At 40.7% G+C, this 22,768-nt stretch overlaps 1 protein-coding gene across 12 annotated transcripts in view; it reads right to left on the bottom strand.

Moving 5' to 3' along the window:
- Window positions 1-22,768, bottom strand: part of TRAPPC8 (trafficking protein particle complex subunit 8) — a 114,508-nt gene that overhangs the window by 64,611 nt on the left and 27,129 nt on the right. For 7 of the 12 annotated variants that reach the window (XM_048840541.2, XM_048840532.2, XM_048840536.2 and 4 more), the window contains 6 exons: window positions 22,044-22,131; window positions 9,829-10,088; window positions 6,477-6,592; window positions 4,229-4,379; window positions 2,596-2,696; window positions 1,872-1,977 (listed from right to left, as the gene is read on the bottom strand). In XM_048840541.2, coding sequence (XP_048696498.1) covers window positions 1,872-1,977; window positions 2,596-2,696; window positions 4,229-4,379; window positions 6,477-6,592; window positions 9,829-10,088; window positions 22,044-22,131 — 822 coding nt within the window. The remainder of the gene's footprint in view (window positions 1-1,871; window positions 1,978-2,595; window positions 2,697-4,228; window positions 4,380-6,476; window positions 6,593-9,828; window positions 10,089-22,043; window positions 22,132-22,768) is intronic. The other 5 variants (XM_048840533.2, XM_048840535.2, XM_048840543.2 and 2 more) reach the window with 1 other exon arrangement.

The following is a 22,768-nucleotide window of genomic DNA, read 5'->3' as shown; positions in this document are numbered from 1 at the left end:
CTTCATTTTGACACCTGAGTTGTCATTGTTTTTAAAGCTAGCAAGAAAATCAGATATCTGATAAACAGCACCCATTGCATATTTTGGGTACAGTCATAAATCATATACCCAAGAGCACACAATTACATTAACTGAATTTCACCTAACTGGATGCACGAAATGGAGTCAAACAGATAATCTGTGTGGCAAAACCAACCAATCCCAGAAAGATTAGTGATTTTGGAATTATAAAATGATTCTGACCACCAGATATATTACAGTCAATTAGGCTACTACTAAATGGAGTAGTTCTCTACCTTGTTATTTTAAAATACACATGGACATTTTTCCTTATTACATTAGATACAGAAGTCTACCTTTTAAAAATATTTTTCTGGGCTGTAACTAGGCTTGGTCACAACTAGAGTACTGCATGCATCGCAGAGATCTTGTGCACTGAAAACATCCAAGCCTATCATTCATGACATGAAAGAAAGACAATAAACCTTCAGCATAGTCAGCAGCACTCAATTTCCTTATGCAAATTTCAATGTCCGTTTCTTATTACATCTTCCAATTATTTAAGTTAGGATAGTAAAAAAATCAAAAGGTATGAATGAACAGATGTTCTATTAGCTATTAAGGAAATACAGAATTACCAACACAATTTGTTGTTAAATAAGCACCGAGGACAAATTTAGAGAAACTTGGCCAGAGTCTGGACTGAAAAGTATGTACAATCAAAATACTCGTGTGGTATGACCGTTTCATGCCACACTGCCAGTGCAACCTGGCCATGAAGACAGAATAGTCAGCAACAGGTAAATCAACCCAGTGTTCAGGTTAGGGTGACCAGATAGCAAGTATGAAAAAATCAGGACACCTTTTTCCGGGGAGGGGAAATATTTGCCTATATAAACACAAAGCTCCTAATATCAGGACAGTCCCAATAATACCGGGACATCTAGTCACCCTAGTTCAGGGGTTAGGGGAAGAGAGAATATCCTCCAGCAGCACAGAAGACACTATGACTATGCCAAACCTCCACCCTGCTGTCAAAGCTAAGTTAGTGAGATTAGCAAGGATGCCACAACAATACTTCTAGGGTCATTGGCAGCCAACAAGTTTCTCTAACTTACAACCAAGAATCAGAGCAGGCAAGCACAATGGTGAACTGTACACCACCTTTGTACTTCTTTATCTTGAGCTGTGCCACGTGCACACAGTAAGGTAGACTACATCCCATCCTACAGTTTATCAAGCTTTCACAGCTAAGAGAAAGACTTATCAGAACTGAAAGTGACACGGAATACTTAGCTAAAATGACCCTAACCAGTAATTACTGAAGATACCCCAACTGACACAGAACCTTATTTCTTTAGTTTTACAGCCTTTACTGACACCATTTCACCCACTTAGAACATGAAGACAGATGGCTTGTGAATAACATGCTAACTTTTTACTGTGCTGCTTTTTAAAGTCTAATCCCTCTCAAGTACTAACAGAGATGTCAAGCATAAAGAATAGATTATGAAGATAGGGACTAACAAATGTATGATTCAGGCAGGGTTGTGGTTTTTTTTTTTTTTTTTCAAATAAAAAATAATGTACATCACTTCAAGTGAAAGAAGAAGAAGATTGAACACAGGGTAAACTAGGTACATTTATGTAACAAGTTGCACAAAAGCATATAAAAATGACTTTTCTTGGTTTACAGGGGCAAATTGAGCTATACCCCAACACTCAAACTTTATTCCAGCCAGCTTCTGCCCCTGAACATCTCCACCTTCGGAAGGAACCCATGCACAAGAAGTTTATTTGGTTTAAAAATTTAGCACTATTATTTAAAGCCATTTGCTGTGGGGAAAACAGAAAGATTAAGCTTTCTCTACCTCACTGGTTAAACGTATCAGAAGAGCAGCAGCGTCTGAATATTTGCTCTGGCTTTTTAAAATTTCAGCACTAAGCAGCACACATCTCTCAGCCAGCATCATGTTCCTAAAACAACAAGAAATTAATTATGTGCATTATAACAAAATTTTTGGAGTAAATTGTAGAAAGCCTTTAAATCTGCCTGGCAAGAGCTGGCAAATTCTAGCTGTGTAGTACCTGACTATCCATATTATTTTGCTCTATGTAGGAATGCATGTATCTGTTTCTTATACTATTTTAATCTGATAAGATAATTCCGTGACCAAAAAAATGTTTTAATCTAGATAATATTGATAAAAATATATATTCCTGGTTGAGAACTTCATATGCTTTTAAATCAAAGCTGTTACAATACTTTTTCCTTAGGAACACATCCCTGTAAAGTTCTTAAAATAAATTTTCCAAAGCAACAAAGTGGTCTAATGGACTGAATACAAGCCTGAGAACCAGAGGCACAAGTTTTAATTGCGTCTCTGCCAATAACTGGTAAATAGGTTAACTAAAGTCTGAATAAATTCTAACTATCACAGTTTTACTTCCTTGGTGTACCGGTTATATACCTACTAGAACACAGGGTAGGCAAGTGATGTTAAATTTGCACTACTGTGTAGTGAAAGCAAACTTAGGCCATAGTACTGATCATCATCATTCACTGGATAGAACGGAAGGTAAACCACCACCTACTTGCAGATATCTCTATACGTTTGAATTGCTGTATCCATATAATGAGCAGGATACGGTCTAGGAGCCCCAGGCTGAAGAAAAGCAGATACTGCTGCCATTTCCTGCAGGATAAAACAAAAATGTAATTTAATGTTCCAAAATATCATTATGGCAGCATCAGCCATAAAGACTCTTTACCTGAACTGACACGCAGGTTTTGGGAGATTGGATGTTTAAACAATAACACCCGAATTTTCAGGAAGGTGACAGTGAACTTCATTTGCTGGTTTATTTACCACCTGCCATTCCACATAGGGCTGTGATCTCTAAAGAGTTATAAATTGAACAGGCACAATCCTTCTTACAACTCTGGAAAACCTCCAAGGAAGATTTAAATGCTGCAGGAAATGGGGCTGATGATTCAGCAGGCAGTATAGTTCCCTCCAAGTCAGCATTGAGTCACTACTGTAGCACAGGTCCAAGTGTCACTATCCTACTGGAGATGCAGTCTTTCCCACATTACAGTGGTTCTCTCCATTTGTGATACTTAAGTCTTTGTTTTTTTGTAAGCACAAAATTGGAGGTTAATGAAAGCATCTTGGGAAATTCCAGTTATGTTCTTCCTACACAACCTCCTCCTCTAAAATTCCAGTTGTTTAACTCCCACCTTGCAACCCTCCCAAAACGTGTTCATTTCCATGGCAGCTGAACAGACTCCTATGTATAGTTTATAAATATACGCTTCGGAACCCTTGCAGATGAAAGAAAGGTGCCATGTAAATTTAAGCTACTTTATATTACTGAAACATTTGAGGGTATCTAAATGAACTTTTCAAGTACAACTTCCTAGATCTCTCTCTCTCTCTGTATATATGTATATGTATCCATGCTACAAGTAAACCCATTAACAAATACTCATGCTTGCTGGAAATTAGTGACTCAAATTCGGCAACAGCCCTTAAAAAAAAAAAAAAAAATCAAGTGTGAGCACAAAAAACCAAAATGTTTTTTTTAGTAACCCCATTAGTTACTCAATATTTAGGTCTGTATTCTCTGATTGTAGGAGCATGAATTTACATATGAAGCTAAAAGGTAACAACAGAAATTGCCTGAGGGATTTATATAGGCATTAACAGAGTAAAGCCCTCAGGAGTCTTAATAGGAAATGCCAGTATATTTGCTATACTAGTACATGGATAGTAATATATTTACTAAAAGCTCCAGATCACTAAGTATTTTATCAATTTGAAATCTTACAATCAAAGTAAAAAATACTACAATCTTTTTTATCTGTTTCAAAATAATTAAAAGAACTACTCTGCACATTACCATAAGAGAACTATTTAAATTTAACCTATACCAAAAGGAGGTTCTCCCTCAAAAGTGTGTTAAGCTTTTTCCTACACAGTTAAGTAGCGACAGTAACTATCCTCTACACAGAGCTACGGAAAATATTAAGGAGCGTGATGCGATTTTGTTAGATATTGGCATCCACAAAAAACTTGGCTATGTTTTCATATTTGGAGCTAATAAGATTTTTTTTTTTAAATTGCAGTTTCTTTTTGCTGTATATTGTTATCTAGAAGAATTGTTAATATTCAACAGATTACTATAAGCAATGCACAGAATGCTTATATTATTGTAATGTACCAACCAGTGCTCCAGCTGCATAAAGCATTGCTTGATCATTCAAAAAGTCTTTCTTTGCTGTATGATAGCAACTATACGCCAGTTCGTAGTGTTGGACCAAGAAACACAAGTCTGCCATTTTCCTGATTTGCAGCTCTGGTGCTTCTGGGGGATACCTATAAATACACAAAAACAAACATTTTGCAACAAAAATATCATTTACATTTTAAGTGCCAATTTTCAAGACAAACAAGATAGATGCCAGCATAAAAAGAAAAAACAAACATTAAAAGGAAGAGTCATTCCCTGCCACGTAACCCCAGCCTAGGAGGAACGAGTTGGCTGGATGTTTATATTACTTCCATGTTTGCTCATTTTAGTACAGCTACTCAAACACAGTGAAGCCACCATCCTTCTGGCTGTGGACTGTATGAGACTTCCTTCAAATCTATCATTCACCAGCTGAAAGAGCCTGGTCTAAACCTGAAACTTGGGTTGAGCTAGCTATACCACTCTGGGCTGCGAAAAATGTTGCACTCTGTTCAAAAGAATTCTGTTAGACTAACGACCACCTCTCAAGGGGACAGATTTACTACAGCAATGGAAAAACCCTTTCTGTTGCTGTAGCAAGTGTATATGCTGCAGATGGGCTGCTGTAGCACCTGTAGAGCAGACACAACTTAGGTCAACAGCCAGGCCAAGGAAGTTTCTTTTATACTATGAAGTTGGCCGAAACAATGCAAAATGTTAAGTAGCTGCAACTGCAATTAATCACCGAGATACATCATCACTGTAACACAAAATGGCTTTATTCTGGCCCAGCAACAGAGACAGTAAAGGGAATGGCAGCTCCCTTCAATTCCCCACTGTCCAGCTAAAGTAGTAATGCTGCACACCAATGACTCCATAGCCTTTCACCCCTACACATGTCCTAACTATGGGGGTGCCATGAAAACCAAATAAGTCTACCTCTCCAGCTGTTGACCAAAGCTCAAAGAGATGACATCATCATGGAGTCTAGTCTCTTTTCTGTGCTGTGCCTAACGCCATTCTCACTCTTATCAGTTTAAACCCTGGCTTATACTAGTTTAGCTTGCATAAGTAAATTTATAGGCCCAAGCTAAACCAATAGTCAGTTAGAAAAAATGTGTTTCGCCATGTCAGTTTTTAAACCAGTGCAATTCTACTATGGATAGAGGCATATGAAAGAGCAGCCCTGAGCAGCATCCCCATGCAGCATGGTGGTAAGAATCCCGGTATACTCACAGCTCCTTCCCCAGTTTCAGGTCACGGACATTACTGAACAGCAAGGCTTTACACCTCTCATAACTGTCTGTGGCTAATATGTTTGGTCCTCTGGTAAAACTTCCAAGCTCCAATGTGAGTGTGCTAGAGAGACCAATATATTTCAGGGAGGGAGAATTAAGAGGAGAAAATCTGGGAGAAGGTAGAGAACCCAACCTGGCACTGGGTTCTCTCTTTTTATTCCTTGGCTAGTTGGCATCCAGCAACAACTTCAAGCTCTGTGCCTAAGGACAGGTGTTTACCAGGCAATGCTTGTGCCTAAATTTCCATTTCCGAGGATTACCTGTCCTCATGCATTTCATGTTATACCCAAAAAAGTTGCTCTGGTTTACCTTATATAAATTTTAAGTCCAAAAACAGGCTGTGTAGACATTCATTTCAGTTCAATTCAGGTTTATTTTGGTTTAGCTTCCATGTTGATTAGGAACAGGTTTAAGATAAAATGGAATAAGACACATACACTAAAATGACTATGTCCAAAAATGGGTTTGCACCATTTTAACTAAAACAATTTAAAACCTGATTTAAGTTCAATCAGTGCAAATTTTTGACAAGGCCATGGCTAATCTAATTTCTCTTAATACATGTTCCTCCATCCTTGTCCATGGACATTTTTTTGTAAAAACGTTTGAAATAAAGAAAGTGTAAAGACTGTATTAGTACAGCTGATTTGTTCAAAAACAAAACTTCTCTCACCCTCTATTTTAATTCAGGTTAGGAAAAAAGTTTAAGACCAAATAAAATTCTGCTATGCTTTGTTTTGCCCAAGTTCATACATTTTTAGTAAATATATCAGCAATTTTGCCAAATTTTGCTGATGAAAGCTACAGTACATTCATGTTTGCTCAAGTCAGCTTTAAACTAAGACCATTCTGAAGACATAACTTACACTTAGGGAGCTTCTCCAAATCAAAATGTTTAGTATTTTCACTGACACTTACAAATGGAAGATGAATAGATTTACTTACAACAACCCAGATGTATTTTTTAGCTCATTTATGCTTTTCTCTGGAACTTTACTGCCACTAAACCATTTTTTTGTTGCAGAAAATAGTGATCGACTCAAACCTTTCCTGGATATTAACTGGAAGAGAAAACAACAACAAAACAATGATGTTACTGAATTAACTGCAACATAAAGTATGAATTCCTTTTTTAATAGAAACAGTAAAAGTTCTCAGTATGACCCAGAAACATCCAAATTCCGAAGCTCTGTCAAGACTTGTGTACATAGTTTAAACGTGCAAGATGGTACAAAAACTGATATAGTTAAAGCAGTACACCCCTTGCATGGATTGTAATTATAGCAATATAAAGGAGCTTTTAGCAGTATAGTTTATTTCATAAATGTACTCAGTTTTAGAAAACTTCAAAGAATTCGACCAGTTCAACTACTTGTCATCTACTCTTGATTACAATATATAGTTCTTTTATCGTTGTGTTTAGTCCCAAACACAGGATGAGGACACATTCACACTAGGCTCTCCGGTAAAATTTTCCCATCATTGTACAGTGTACAAGGCTCTCGCAGCAACCAGTGATTCTATACACACCATGTTTATTGGTCAGCCCTGCTTTGAACAGGGTTAAATGCTGGTGGTTGCAGCTGCCTTTTCCAGACTTTCCCACCTGTGGAGCTGCACCAGCAGGAAATTTTCCACAAAAGTTTAAACCTTTTCTAAATTGGGGGAAAGGTTTAGTTTGCTTGTTTCTTTTATGTGATGAGAAGAGCATCACATTTCCTTTCAACAGCCTTAAAAAGTTTCAGTCTATTTTGCCTTACAAATAAAATACATTTTTTTAAATGTATGCCTTTGTCTGGCGATGCCAGAAAGAGGACTAGAGACATTGGATGTGGTTTAATTAGGCTGCAACTTTATTCCTAAATGTCTGGGAGTACTGGGAGATAAAAGTGTACAGTGCAGGTAATTCCATAATCATTTACATGTAGGGCCACTGGCATCCCTCCTCCTCAACCATCCTGGTCCACAACAAACCCACTGCTGAGACCTTGCCCCCACATCTCCTCGAATGATGGAGGGGGCTCTATAGAGGAGGAGGGGCTGACTCCCAGCTGTACCAGTCACAGGAACCCTAAATTCCCCACCACCACTTCCACAGGTTTTTAAAAAAACCAAAAACCTTCTTTAAATCTTTTTCCAATCCATTTTATCTGATCATCATATCCATTCTCTATGGAATACCTGCACTGGACCTGCCCCATACTTACATAAGGCGTTGTGAGACACCACAATGTACACCTCCTTTTGTTTTTGGCCCCCTTCAAGCCCCAACCCACTGTGGGGAAGGCAAAAAACATCCCACCTCACCTTCACCACCAGATTGGTCAGGAGAAAGATTCATTTCCATCCCCCCCACTCCATCCGAGAAAAGAACGACTACCTTAACGCCCTCTGAAGATCATGATGAAAACCCTGTATTTCAACTACTTTCATGGTTGAGAATGGGGGTGCTGCTCAGCCTGTCCCAGTGAAAAGAGGGCTTTCGTTGCCCAGACATGGGCACAAATAGCCCCCCCACACCTTCCAGTCACCTTGAGGAGGGATCCCCACCCTGATCTGGAATAGGACTGCCTCCACGTTGCAGTTAACACATTGGCTCTCTAGTTGCCCTTAACGGGGCAACACACCTTCTCCGCTAAACCTGCCAAAGGTCCCCACCAGGTAATATGCAGTGAGGTCATTCTGTGAATCATGAACTAACTCTTAAGCTTAATCACAGGACTTAATCAATGGAGTGCAAAAGGAAGGTTTGGAGATGAGCAATATTTCTAAAGAAATTAAACTTAAAGAACAATACAATGGCATGGTTTAGCATTGAGACATCAGGTGTTACAAAGGTAAGATTGTAAGTTCCAACCCCTTGTATAGATGCATTATGGCACAGATGCTTCTAGCTATTTGTGAAGTAGTTTGTGCTCATGCAACAGTACCCTAGGTTACGTGGGAGGAATCTTTAAGTACTTGTGGTCCTTATCGCAGGATTAAGGGACTCCCAAGTATCTAAAAAACAAAAATTCAACCCTTTCTTCCTTCCCAGTAAGCAACAGAAGTAACTGGATTACTGTGCGTATAGACCTTAATCTATTTGGTATTCATATGGTCCTCATCACCATAATATCTTTGCTCCTTTGAGAGAGAGAGAAAGAGAGAATTCTAAAGAGGAGAATTTGGTTCTAAAGAGGAGAATATTTGGTTCCCAAGGCAGTGAGAACCAGATTTCTCAGAGTAACTTTCATGCTCTAGGTTCAGCTCCTGTGGAAGTTCTGCTTGCATGTGAGCTGCCTCCTCTTGTTCAACACTTCACATGTGCTATCATGGGAAGTAACGGATGCAGAGGGAGAAGCAACTTCTCAAGTAGCTAGATCCAAACCCATGGAGACATTTGAATATTAGGAGAAGAGAGCAAGCAGTTGAAAAATGTGGCTACTGTAATTTGTCTTAATAAGCAAGAAAGCTGCTGCACTTTGTCAGTTGTACATGTCCCTCTATTTCTGACAGAGGTGGAATCACTAATAGGTAAAAGCTGAAAGGAAGACTGGAAACCTCTGACCAGTTCAAAGCAAACAGGAAGGGGCACAATATTCTGGCCAGTCACAGATGAAAGTAAATGGTTTTTGGTCATCATCGTTATTGACCATTCATTTGTGTTGAGATGTCAAAGTATCTAAAGGCTGAGGAAAAAAATACCATAGTGTCTTAAAGTACCTCACAGCTGAGGCATATGCTCTTGATAGTGGAGAAGTTACTGGCTTTGCTAAAGTAACTAAATTATATTATAGCTATGCTATCACCACAGTTGCTGGTGTACAAACAGATGTTTTGGCATGATTATACATCATGCCACAAGTTGAGTCACAGTTAAAATTTACAGGGACTTATTTTCAGTTCAAGTTGGATGAAGGGAAATAGTGTCTGTTTGATGCACTACACAGTCCAAAATCAGATAAAGTGTTTTTAACCTAAAGAGTTAAACAGACTATTGGAAATTATAGCCTACTTTTATTATTTTTTCCAAACATGCAGGCACCAAACACTGACCTTACTATGAAAGCAATATGTTTTCATATTCATGTTTTAGTTACACACACCAACCATTGATAAAGCACCAACCACTGATAAATTTGATGGGGACATAAGACTGAATAATCAAAAAAATTTAAAAATAAATTAACAGATACGGAGGGACATAACCCTGTTTTAGATAAGAAGTCTTTTGGATGATCAGATCCATGCTACAAAAGATTCAGGGCACCAACATTTATTAAGTAGGCAAAAATTGTTTTGCTGAGCGACTTACCTGATCATTAAGCTGTCGAATTGTTTTCTCTATATGTGGCAAAAGCCCCCTAAATGTGAACTCCTGTATGAATTGTCTAATTCGATCATGATCTGTGAGCGTTAAACATGTACCATGAGGAGTCCCAGAACTGGTCTTCTTTGATTCATGCGGCGAAGTAGTCGTCTTTATGTACTCAGTGGCATCAAAACTGGTACTAGTATCACTGAGATGATCCAGTTGAAGAGGGTGAGCCTTAAAGTTATTTGATAAACCATCTACTGAAAAATAAAAGGTTCTATTTCACTAGTTGTGCACTATTTCCTGAAAACAAAAATTTAGATTTTAAGTAATCTTTACCAGCTTATGTTATAGCCTGTCACACATATGCTTACTCTACCTTCCCCTATTCAGGGCTTTGTTAAATGCATGTATATGATTATTCACGTAACTAGTTGTGCCAACTTGTAAATGAAAGCTGTTCTCGTAAACCTGTGGATTGACCAGATTGTCAACAGAGCACATTGCACCAAGATCCAGAACCCTCTTGAAAGCTATGGCCATGATGGGAGAGGGAGGAGCAAAGTGATTTAAGAACATAAGAACATTCATACTGGGTCAGACCATCTAGCTCAGCATCCTGTCTTCTGACAGTAATCAGTGTCAGATGCTTCAGAAGGAATGAACAGAACTGGTCAATTATTGAATGATCCATCCACTTTAATCCAGTCCCAGCTTCCAGGATTCAGAGGTTTAGGGACATCTAGAGCTTTGGGTTGCGTGTCTGACCATCTTGGCTAATAGTAATTGACGGACCTAACCTCCCTGAACTTATTTAATTCTTCTTTGAACTCAGTTATACTCTTGGCCTTCACAACATCCCCTGGAAACAAGTTCCACAGGTTGACTGTGCATTATGTTGGGTTATTTTAAACCTGCTGCCTATTAATTTCACTGGATGACCCCTAGTTCTTGCGTAATGTGAAGGAATAAATAAGAGTAAACTTCCTAATTCACTTTCTCCATACTATTCATGATTTTATAGACCTCTAGCATATGGTCCTTTAGTCATCTCTCTTCTATGTTGAACAGTCCCGGTCTTTAATCTCTCCTCAAATGGAAGCCACTCCATACCCCTAATCATTTTGTCGCCCTTCTCTGCACCTTTTTCAATTCTAACGTCTTTTTTGAGATGTGGAAACTGAACTGCACATATTATTCAAGGTGTGGCAGAGCCATGGATTTATATAGTGGCATTATGATATTTTCCATCTTATTATTTATCTTTCTTAATGATTCCTAATATAGTTAACTTTTTTGACTGCCACTGCATACTGAGCAGAGGTTTTCAGAGAACTATCCCCAATGACACCAAGATCTCTTTCTTGAATGGTAACAGCTAATTTAGACCTCATCATTTTATGGATACTTGGGATTATGCTTTCCAATCTGCATCGCTTTGCACTTATCATTGAATTTCATCTGCCATTTTGTCACCCAGTCTTGTGAGGATCCCTTTGTACTGCTTTGCTATCAGTTTTAGGATTAACTATCTTGAGTAATTTTGTATTATCTGCAAATGTTTCCACCTCACTTTTCAGTCCCTTATCCCACAACGGCTTACTTTGTTCAAGAGCCTTTGGTAAGGGACCTTGTCAAAGATTTCAAAATGTCCAGGTACACTATACAAACCGGATCGTTCTTGTCCACATGCTTTTTGACTCCCTCAGAGAATTTTAGTAGTTTGGTGAGGCATGATTTCCCTTTATAAAAGTCGTGTTTACTCTTCCCCAACCTCTCGTATTCATCTAGCAGTAGGCATCCTTCAGTCTCGAGAGATCACGGGTATGCGCCCCTGAGAGGTAAAGAATTTACTCAGTTGGTTTTATGGCAGCCACAAATGTGTCTGAAGAGACCCACAATCTCTGCCACATCTATCACATTTAAAGGCAATGTTTCGACCATTTGGACTCTGCCTTCTGCGAGCTCTTTTCTCCACTGCTAAGATGGACTGCTTCCTCTCGTAACTCCGGAGACCTTTGTTAAGCTCTTGTTTTCAAAGGCTGAGGTCTTGAGTGTGATATTCCCATTTGCCCACATCCATGTCCATTTCTTTGGAGTCTGCAAATGAGACACCCTTGAAACACAATTTGGGGCATCCTTCGGGCCTTTTTCCAGAAGCCAGTTCACCATAGAGGATATCCTTTGGGATGCGCCCATCACTCATTCGGCACACATGCCCAAGCCAGTGGAGTTTGAGGAGTGTTTGCATGCTGGGTATGCTGGCCTGTTTGAACAACTCAGCGTTGGAGACTCTGTCCCTCCAGGAGATCCCAAAGATTCGACAAAGACAATGCATATGAAAGCTGTTGAGCCTCTTTTCCTGATGAGAAAAAAAGGTCCACATCTCGCTCTCATACAAAAGTGTGCTGATACAGGTCTTTGTGCATGTGTTGTCTGTTAATTTGTTGTTTCGCCATACCCTCTTATTCAGTCTAGACGCTGTTGTGGTGACTTTTCCAACGTGGATGCTGAGTTCCGTTTCAAGTGAAAGGTTGACTGGGATAGTGGACCCCAGATACGTGAACTCATTTACCACTTCAAGTTCATAACTGTTGATCTTGATGGATAGTGCTTCCTCAACTCCTTGTCACATTAGGTTAGTCTTTTTTAGGCTTACAGTAAGCCCGAAGTCTTGGCAGGCTTTGGAAAAACTGTACATTAGGCTTTGAAGATGAGTTTCTGTGTGGGTTGTAACTGTTGCGTCATCAGAAAAGAGGCGGTGTTGGATAAGGGCCTCTCGAGTCTTTGTTTTAGACCTGAAACTCGCAAGATTGAACAGCTTTCCATCAGATCTTGTGTGCGAGTAGATTCCCTCAGTTGAGGAACCAAAAGCTTGTTTCAGTAGCAGCAAGAAGATCCCAAACAGAGGTGGGACAAGTACACAACCTTGCTTAACTCCGCTACGAATCTGGAAAGCCTCAGAGACTGAGCCATTGTATTGTTTTCATATAAGTATTCATCTAGGTGTCTGATAATTCTGTTCTTTACTATAGTTTGAACCAATTTGCCTGATACAGAAATTATGTTTATCGGCCTATAATTGCCAGGATAGCCTCTGGAGACTTTTTTTTTTAAATCTTTGTTATATTAGCCATCCTCCAGTCATCTGGTACAGAGGCTGATTTAAGTGATGGTTACATACCACGATTAGTAGTTTTGCAATTTCATATTTGAGTTCCTTCAGAACTCTTGGGTGAATACCATGTGGTCCTGGTGACTTATGACTGTTTTAATGTATCAACTTGTTCCAAAACCTCCTTTACTGACATCTCAATCTGGGACAGTTCCAAGCCATTCTGTTTAGACGACAAAACTGAGGGTATGTGAATCTCCTTCATGTTCTCTGCAGTGAAGACTTATGCAAAGAATTAATTTAGCTTCTCCCCAATAATCTTGTTTTCTTTGAGTGTTCCTTTAACATCTTGATTGTTTAGTGGCCCCACTGATTGTTTGGCAGGCTTCCTGCTTCTAATGTACTTAATTTTTTTGATGTTCATTTGTGTGTTGTTTGCTAGTTGCTCTTCAAATTCTTTTTTGGTCAGCTTAAAAACTTTTACACTTGACCTGGCAGAATTTATGCTTTCTATTTTCTTCACTGGGATTTGACTCCAATTTTTAAAAGATGCCTTTTGGGGGTTTTTGGCCTCTAAGCACCTCTTGTACTCTGTTTAGTCATAGTGGCATTTTCTGGTCCTTTTGTTTGTTTTTATTTAGTCACATTTAATCTGAGCCTATGTTATGGTGTTTTTAAACAGTCCCCGTGCAGTTTGCAGGCATTTCAACCTTGTGACTGTTGCTAGTTAAACAAAATTTAAAAAGTTTCCTCATTTTTTGTAGTTCCACTTTTTTGAAGTTAAATGCTACTGTGGTGGGTTTCTTCGGCACTTTTCCCCTACAAGGATGTTAAATTTAATTACATTATGGTTGCTATTACTAAGCGGTTTAGCTAACAACCTCTTGGACAAGATTCTGTGTGCCACTTAGGACTAAAACAAGAATTGCCTCTTCCCTTGCGAGTTCCAGAACTAATTTCTCCAAGAAGCAGTCATTTATGGGTGTCTAGACATGTTCCTGGTCAATATGGAGATAGCTAATATCCCCCATTATTATTGGTGTTTCTGTTTTTGTAGCCTCTCCTCTCCTTGAGCATTTCACAATTACCACCACCATCTTGGTAAGGTGGTGGGTAGTATATTCCTACTGTTATATTTTTTATTATTCAAGCATTGAATATCTATCCATAGAGATTCTCTAATACACTTTGATTAATTTCATATTTTTACTATATTTGACTCTATGCTTTCTTTCACCTAGTGCCAATCCCCCACCAGCATGACCTACTCTGTCATGCCTATATATTTTGTACCCTGGTATACCATGTTCCATCGATTATCATCATTCCACAAAGTTTCCGTGACGCTTATTATATCGATACCCTCATTTAATACCAGGCGCTTGAGTTCACCCAGCTTAGTATTTAGACTTCTCGCATTTGTATACAAGCACTTATAAAAATCTGTCAATATTTAGTTGTCTGGCTTCATGTCCAGTAATTGAATGACTCTCATTTCATCAACTTCTATCCTCTCCTCTTTACTAGGATATAGAGTATCCCTTTAATAAATTCTCCCTAAGGGATGTCTCTGTCCAAACTTTCCCCATTAGGCTAGGGGAAACTCTTGTTAAAAACTCCGATAAATTTTATCTGCCAGCCATCTAGTTCCATTTTGGTTTAAGTGGAGTCCATCCCTCCTGAATATGTTCCCCCTTTCCCAGAAGGTTCCGCAGTTCCTAATAAACCTAAATCCTTCCTCCCGACACCACTGGTCTCATCCACACATTGAGCCTCTGCAGTTCTGCCTCTCCAACTGGCTCCCCGAATGGAACTGGAAGCATTTCAGAGAATACTACCATGGAGGTGCTGTACTACAGTCGCTGCTTAACCTAAATTTGGCCTCCAGGAGCTCTCCTACCTCTTCCTATGTCATCTGGACCTATATATACCACAACCACTATCTCCTCCCCATTACTCTGCAGTCTACCTAGATGTCTCGAAGTCCGCAACCTTCACACCCAGCAGGCAATTCACCATGCGGCACCCAGCAGGTAATTCACAAACCCAACTATCTATATTTCTAATAATGAATCCCTTAATACTATTACCTCTCTCTTCCTAATAACTGGGGTCCCCTCCTCCAGAGGGGCATCCTCAGTGCAAGAGGATACCATGACATCATCTGGAAGCAGGGTCCCAACTATGAGATAATTTCCCTCCACCTTGAGGGGCTCCTTCCTCAAGACTAATCTTCCTCAACAGTACAAAGGGGTGGGACCACTTTACCGTGTCCCTGAAAGTCTCTTATATGTACCTCTCTGTCTATCTTAGCTCCTCCAGTTCAGCATTCTGGTCTCAAGAACCCATACTCTGCCTCTGAGGACTATAAGATGCTTGCATTGAAAAGAGCAGGCTAAAGCCTTGTTAGTAAACGCTCAACCTAGCCTAGCAGGATGCTTGCCCCAGCACACGGTCCCCAGAACAGACCACACTATAAATGTCAATCAAGCAGGTGCACCGCAGGCACACAAACAAACAACACACTCACCCAAGGGTCACATGATTGCACTTGCTTGACTTGGAGAACTCCCTTGCAAAACTTCCCTGTTCGCTGCTCCTGTTCACTAGCTTCCTCAAGCAACTGATCATTTCAGACAAAATGATGTAAGATCATCTCTCACAATCTAGAGTAGTACTTCTTTTCCAGCGTGGAGGATGGGGAAGCATGTGGATTGAGGTGGCTTGTTTGGAATTTTTATATATATATATACACACACACACACACACATACATATACACACACACACATATACATATATACACACACACATTGCAAGTCTACTCAAAACCCCTCCAATTTCAGCTGTGTAACCATCATTTCTTTATGTATGGTCAGTAAAGAGCTCCACTCCTGGGAGATTTAAGAACAGTACCAAGCCTTGAAAGAGGTAACACTTATGAGTGGTTAGCTGGTTTAGATGAGTGCTCCAATCCATCCCCTAAAACTATAGAAAAATAGGTATCAATCCAGAAGTAACCCTTCTACAAACACTGAGAATTAATCCACCACATCATCTTGGAAATCACCACAGACTGGTGTGTCTATTGTTCCCTTGTGGTAGATAAAACTTTAACAGGGATTGACAGGCCTTGCCCTTTATCTGACAAAGATCAAACTCTGGCAACGAATTCTTACTAAAAGCACTTTTAGGATTTCTTAGAAGCATGGGACTCCAAGAAACGATTGTGTATTCTGTTCTCTTCTCAGTCTCTCAACGCCAAAGAAATAAAATGCTATGATACAACTAAATCAGGGGCTGGAACACCCACAGGGAAAAATCTGGAAGCTCTCCTCACCCCCGCCCCACCTCCCCCCGTGCGCTGCGTCCCTGCTCCTATGCTACCTCCCAGTGCTTCCCGATGCCAAACAGCTGTTTGGTGGTGCTTAGGACTTTCCAGGAGGGAGGGGAGGAGGAGCAGGGATGCGGCACTCTCAGGGGAGGAGGCAGAGAAGAGGAAGGGCCGGGGAGGGGAGCTGGGGAAGGGGTTGGAATGGGGCGGGGAAGGGGAAGAGAGGTAAAATATGAATTAATGGATCCTTGCAGCACAGCTACATTTATTTAGTGTTTCTTCAGCAGTAATTTAGTGGGGGACGTAAAGAATACAATTTGCACTGACGTCTTTGAGCTACTCATTGGGGGAGGAGATTCTTGGGGCAGCGGTACGAAGGAGATAAATGGACTCATTCTTGTGAATGATGTTAGTTACTTTAAATCTGTCTGTTCTGTGGAACAGGACAGGAACTTTCTTCTTTATGTATGACTCAATTCTTTTCTTCCCCCATGTCAGTGAGTTTCCCTCATTCTGTCTCTTCCCATTCTCCCAGTCACCTTCATTCTGCTTTTTAATTACTCTTCCAGTCATTTACTTTTCAAATCCTGTGGTCTGATTCTCAGGGCCATTTCCAACAAGGCCTCAGGTGAGACAGAGGGGCAATTTTAGACCTTAGGGCTAAACATGAACACTGCATAGAGCTGGACACATCATCGGCTGGTGTAAATTGTCAGAGTTCAGTGGAAGTCAGTGGAGCTATGGCTATTTACACCAGCTGAGGATCTGCTCCAGCATTTCTATTCTGTAGGGCTATTATAACGTATCTTAGGTTGCAGTGATGCGGCCCTCGGGCCAATGTACTAGTCCTTATGTGGCCCTCGTGGTGATTTGAGTTTGAGATCCCTGAACTAAACCATCTACCCCCTCTTGACACCAGATTCAGAGACAGCCAGATATTAGTATTTCAGCAAGGCCCTGAAGCTTGTTATGACCCTGAATCTGCATTGGAAGCTTTAAGGGCTTTGTCCATAAGTATGGATTGGAACACAGTTCCCCAACTCTTGTGGACCTGGTTGAAGAACTTAAAGAAATTGGAGCTTCATACAGGTAAGTGTCCTTCATCCAAGCATCAGATACAAGGGGTTTAAGACTGGGAAGTTTTTCTAAGGTGGGCATCCAGATTTTTTTTTTTCTGAGTTAATCACAAGATTAGAGCAGCTCATGTAACCAAAGTTACATGAGATGGTCGAGTTCAGGATCCTGACACAAGGAAGAAAGGAGAGCAGCAGAATATGGACCCTGGACTTCAGAAAAGCAGACTTTGACTCCCTCAGGGAACTGATGGGCAGGATCCCCTGGAAGAATACCAAGAAGCATGGGCTGGATGAATGGACTATAAGGTGGATAAAAAGCTGGCTAGATTGTCGGGCTCAACGGGTAGTGATCAATGGCTCCATGTCTAGTTGGCAGCCAGTATCAAGTGGAGTGCCCCAAGGGTCGGCCCTGGGGCCAGTTTTGTTCAATATCTTCCTTAATGATCTGGAGGATGGCGTGGATTGCACCCTCAGCAAGTTTGAAGAGGACACTAAACTGGGAGGAGAGGTAGATATGCTGGAAGGTAGGGATAGGATACAGAGGGACCTAGACAAATTAGACGATTGGGCCAAAAGAAATCTGATGAGGTTCAGCAAAGACAAGTGCAGAGTCCTGCACTTAGGACAGAAGAATCCCATGCATCGCTACAGACTAGGGACCAACTAGCTAGGCAGCAGTTCTGCAGAAAAGGACCTAGGGGTTACAGTGGACGAGAAGCTGGATATGAGTCAACAGTGTGCCGTTGTTGCCAAGAATGCCAATGGCATTTTGGGCTGTATAACGAGGAGCATTGTCAGCATATCGAGGGACGTGATCGTTCCCCTTTATTCGACATTGGTGAGGCCTCATCTGGAGTACCGTGTCCAGTTTTGAGCCCCACACTACAAGAAGGATGTGGAAAAATTGGGAAGAGTCCAGCGGAGGGCAACAAAAATGAGTAGGGGACTGGAACACATGACTTATGAGGCGAGGCTGAGGGAACTGGGATTGCTTAGTCTGCAGAAGAGAAGAATGAGGGGGGATTTGATAGCTGCTTTCAACTACCTGAACGGGGCTCCAAAGAGGACTGATCTAGACTATTCTCAGTGATAGCAGATGACAGAACAAGGAGTAATGGTCTCAAGTTGCAGTGGGGGAGGTTTAGGTTGGATATTGGGAAACACTATTTCACTAGGAGGGTGGTGAAGCACTGGAATGGGTTACATAGGGAGGTGGTGGAATCTTGACAAAGCCCTGGCTGGGATGATTTAGTTGGGGATTGGTCCTGCTTTGAGCAGGGGGTTGGACTAGATGACCTCCTGAGGTCCCTTCCAACCCTGATATTCTACGATTTTATGATACTCAAAACAAAAAAAAGTCCACTTCCAGCACCTTCCACTGGAACAAGGTTTTTTGTTTAGTTTTGTTAACTTCTACTCTAATCAAGCTATTTACAAGTAGCCTGCTCTAAAAAAAGGAAACTGCCAACAAGCTGACATACTGGAGAAATTCCAGTGTGTTACATGGTTAATGGATGAAAGAGGGTTCATGGGGGACATGCCTCTTTATATAATCTCACCAGGAATGTTCCATGATTGGAGGAGTCTAGATAGCCCCTTAATGATCAGCACTTGCCAGAAGGTTCCAGACTGTAGCACAACACATACCTCAAGCACATGCACTGATAGCAACAATACTCAAAAAATATTCTGAACTACAGAAAATTAATTTAACATTTAGAAGCTGAGATAGGAATTGCTCTATTGGATCAACCTGAAGGTTTAATCTATTCCAACATCCTGTCTTCAACAGTGAATGACATCAGATGTTTCAAAAGAAGATGTAAGAAACCCACCATAGGCAGATGTGTGATTAAGAATGTGATTGTATGACAGGGAGCAGGGCTTAGGAGCCCTGGGGTTCACTTCCAGTTTAGGTTTTATGTTCCCCAAAGCTCATGCTTCAGGCTTTCAGCCAGCCACCTGCAGGGGTCAGAAAGGCTCAGGGATGGCTATGGTGGAGACAGGACACTGGCCAGGGAGGGCCTGGGCTTTGAGGTGGCATTGAACATTCTCTCTCTCTCTCAGGTGCTTGGCTGGCTGGTTCTTGTTCACATAGTCAGGGTTTAGCTGACTGATGTATATAGGGTCAGGAAGGAATTTTACCCCAGCTCAGATTGGCAGCGACCTTGGGGAGTTTTGGCTTTCTCTGCAGCTTGTGGGTGCAGGTCACTTGCCAGGATTATCTGGATCAGTGGTTCTCAACCTATTTACCATTGTGGGCCGCATATGCAACTCTCTAGGTGTTATGCAGGGGTCCTGGAACAATTTGTACAGTGGGGGTGCTGAGAGCCATTGGACCAAACTGTAAACCCTGTACAGGATGGAAACCACTTCAATCCAGGGGGTGCTGCCACACCCCCAGCACCTTTAGCTCCAACACCTATGGTGCTGTGTGGCCACATTCACACAATATGTAATACCAGTGCCCAGGATGTATATTACTTGGGAGAGGAGGTGGGGGGAGATCAATCAATCAGTTACTGTACAGTAGTCAGGATTGTTCTGGGCTGTTGATCACTGCAAGGTAATTGTGAACCCCCCCCGCAATTTCTCCATGCATGGACACTTAGAAGCGAGGAGGCAGCACTCTAAGGGCATCCCTGCAGAGCGGGAGGGAGGAAGCAGTAGGCTGCTGGCTGACTGCTACCTGAGCTCCTCCCCTACCACAGGGGGCTGCTTTGCCTTTCCTGCTGGCAGGGAGTGCTCCAGCAGGACTCTGTGGCATCATCTCCCCCTCAGCCGGCCCTGGCCTGGCCCCTGCAGGGACCCAGGAGTGAGGCAATAAGCGGGAATCTTAATTTTTTTAGCACACAGTTGGGCCACGCAAGTGGCCCATGGGTAGAGAACCACTGATCTGGGTATCTCTCAATCATTTCCCTGTTGTTGAGAGGGCTTTGGGTACTGATGGACCTTGATCCCTCCTATTCTAGTCTCCTGTGAATTGTAATAGTTCAGTCTAATTTTGGTTGTTGGGTTCACAGTGGGCGATGCTAGGTGGCACTGGTGTCCTGTGATACACAGGAAATGTGACGAGATGATCTGGAGAACGCTTTTGGTCTTAAACTTTGACTACACAAAGTAACATCACATCACAATCACACTAGGTCCCATCCTAATTTCTAGTACTTAGAAAATGTCTAAAATCCTGATGCATGAGGTTTACTATCTCTTCCACAAATTGTTGTTGATAATTCTGAACATTCTTGATTTCCATGTAAGTGACTAATCCTTATTTGAATCTTGTTCTTGGGCTCTACAACTTCCTGAAACAGTGTTCCGTTTAATTTCATATTGTATGAAAAAGTATTTTATCGGTTTTAAATTTCTCACTTTTTAATTTCACTGAATGCCCCCTTGTTGTGTTATGAGACAAGGAGAGCAGAAATTCTCAATCTATCTTTTCCAGACTATGCGTTATTGTATATAATTTCATGTCTCCTCTTATTTGTCTCCTTTCTAAGGTAAACAATCCCAAACTTTTCACTCTTCTGATGAGAGTTTTTTCCAGTGCTCTTTGTCATTCATCACATTTCTGACATCCCTCTAGATCTGCAATGTTTTTTGAGATGGGGTGACTAGTAAGGCATGCAGTAGTCCAGATGAGGCCATACCACCTATGTATATAAAGGCATAATATTCTTCGTATTCTTTACCATCCCATTCCTTGTACAACTTAACATTTTGTTTGTTTTATCTGATCACAGCTGCACACAAAGCAAAGGTCTGCAGTGAAACCCAGGTCCCTTTCTTGAGCGGTTATAGTTAAAACTTAAGACCATGTGAGTGTGAATTGGTTTGCATTACTGGCACTTAATTTCATTTGCTATCATATTGCCCATTCCCCCAGTTTGCTCAGGTTTCTTTGAAGTTCCTCAGAGTCCTCTCTTGTCCTTACTAACCTAAATAACTCTAATCTGTACATTTGGTACCTCATCACTCACGACCCTTTCCAGATAAGTGTATTAAAACATGGAATCAAGAACTTAAGGCACCCTGTTGTTAACCTCTTGCTATGACAAAAAAATGGCCAATTAATCCTACTCTTTGCCCATTTCTCAGCCTGTTTTTGATCCATGACAATAGTTTGCTTCTCACACCGTGACAACTTCAATTGTTTAAGCAGACTATTGTGCAAGACCTTGACAAAGGCCTTTTGGAAATCTACTCTGTTGACACAATTCTAAGAGATTAGTTAAACTATTGTCCTTTATAGACACCACTTTGTCAGGCCCTGTCATAATATGATCTTCCAGGTGTTATTCTATATTTAAACATCATTGCAACCAATAAACTTTCCAAGAAAGAGTTCCAAATTTACAATTTCAGTTTGTGGATTGCCAGAATTTCGTCACACTCCTAGAATACACTTTTGGAATACCAAATATCAACTCTTAAAATTTAGTTATATCAACTACAATTGTGCAGAAAGTGTTGAATCCAACAAACATTGTTTAATGTTTATAATACAGTAGGTACCAAGACACAATCAGAATCAAGGCCCACTGTGTTATGCACTTTACAAACACACTAAGACATGATCCCTGCCCCAAGGAGATTATACGGAGACAAGATAAATGACATTTTACTTTACATTTACATGCCTACATTAACACTACAATTTTGAACAAAAATTAAAGTTACAAAAATACCTTGGATGTCATTATCTAAGCCATCAGATATTAAGTGGTCAGCATTCTTATTTGAAATTACACTATATGGACCATCATCATAAGATTCCTACCAGGAAAAACAAAAAGCATTAGTACAGCCAGTTTTTAAAAAGCTGTTTGCAAATCATTAGTAATTCCTGTCCTTTCTTCCCACAGCAATTTGATTATTCAGATATTACATTTTAGGAAGCAGTGTCAAACCATATTTTAAATGGATGCTCCTCTCACAAGTTACAAGTCAACAGCTAACTCTTAAAGCTTTGAGAAATTGCCTGGAAGTGTGAAACAAAAAGTCAGAGAATCAGGGGTAGATGAGAGGTTTAGAAAAGGTCCAAATTCATGACAGCTGGACCTCTCCAAGTTAGCTCATTAGAAAATCATCAGATATTTTAGAGATGTTATATCAAATAGAGTCAAGAAAGTAGGAACAACTTCAGCCTTCAGTGGCAGAATGGCTTTGACAACAAGTCCATTAAATTTCAGGTGCCACCATATATTTAGCAGGAATTGGGGAGGGACTCCCCAATACACTTTCATCTAAGACTTTCTATCAGTGAATATAGAGTAGGGAAAGAGGTGAGTCACGTCCCCAAAGGAGAGGAGCTGTTTTCAGTGCAGGTACCCCTCTGCATCAGAGGTTCTTTGGCTGTAGAAATCTGCTTCTCAACATACCTGTGACAAAGAGGATGCTAAATACTTCAGAG

This window comes from Caretta caretta, chromosome 2, assembly GCF_965140235.1.
Source record: "Caretta caretta isolate rCarCar2 chromosome 2, rCarCar1.hap1, whole genome shotgun sequence".
Lineage (NCBI taxonomy): Eukaryota > Metazoa > Chordata > Testudines > Cheloniidae > Caretta > Caretta caretta.
Note: the sequence above shows the minus strand (reverse complement) of the source record. Positions and strands in the feature narration are given on the sequence as shown.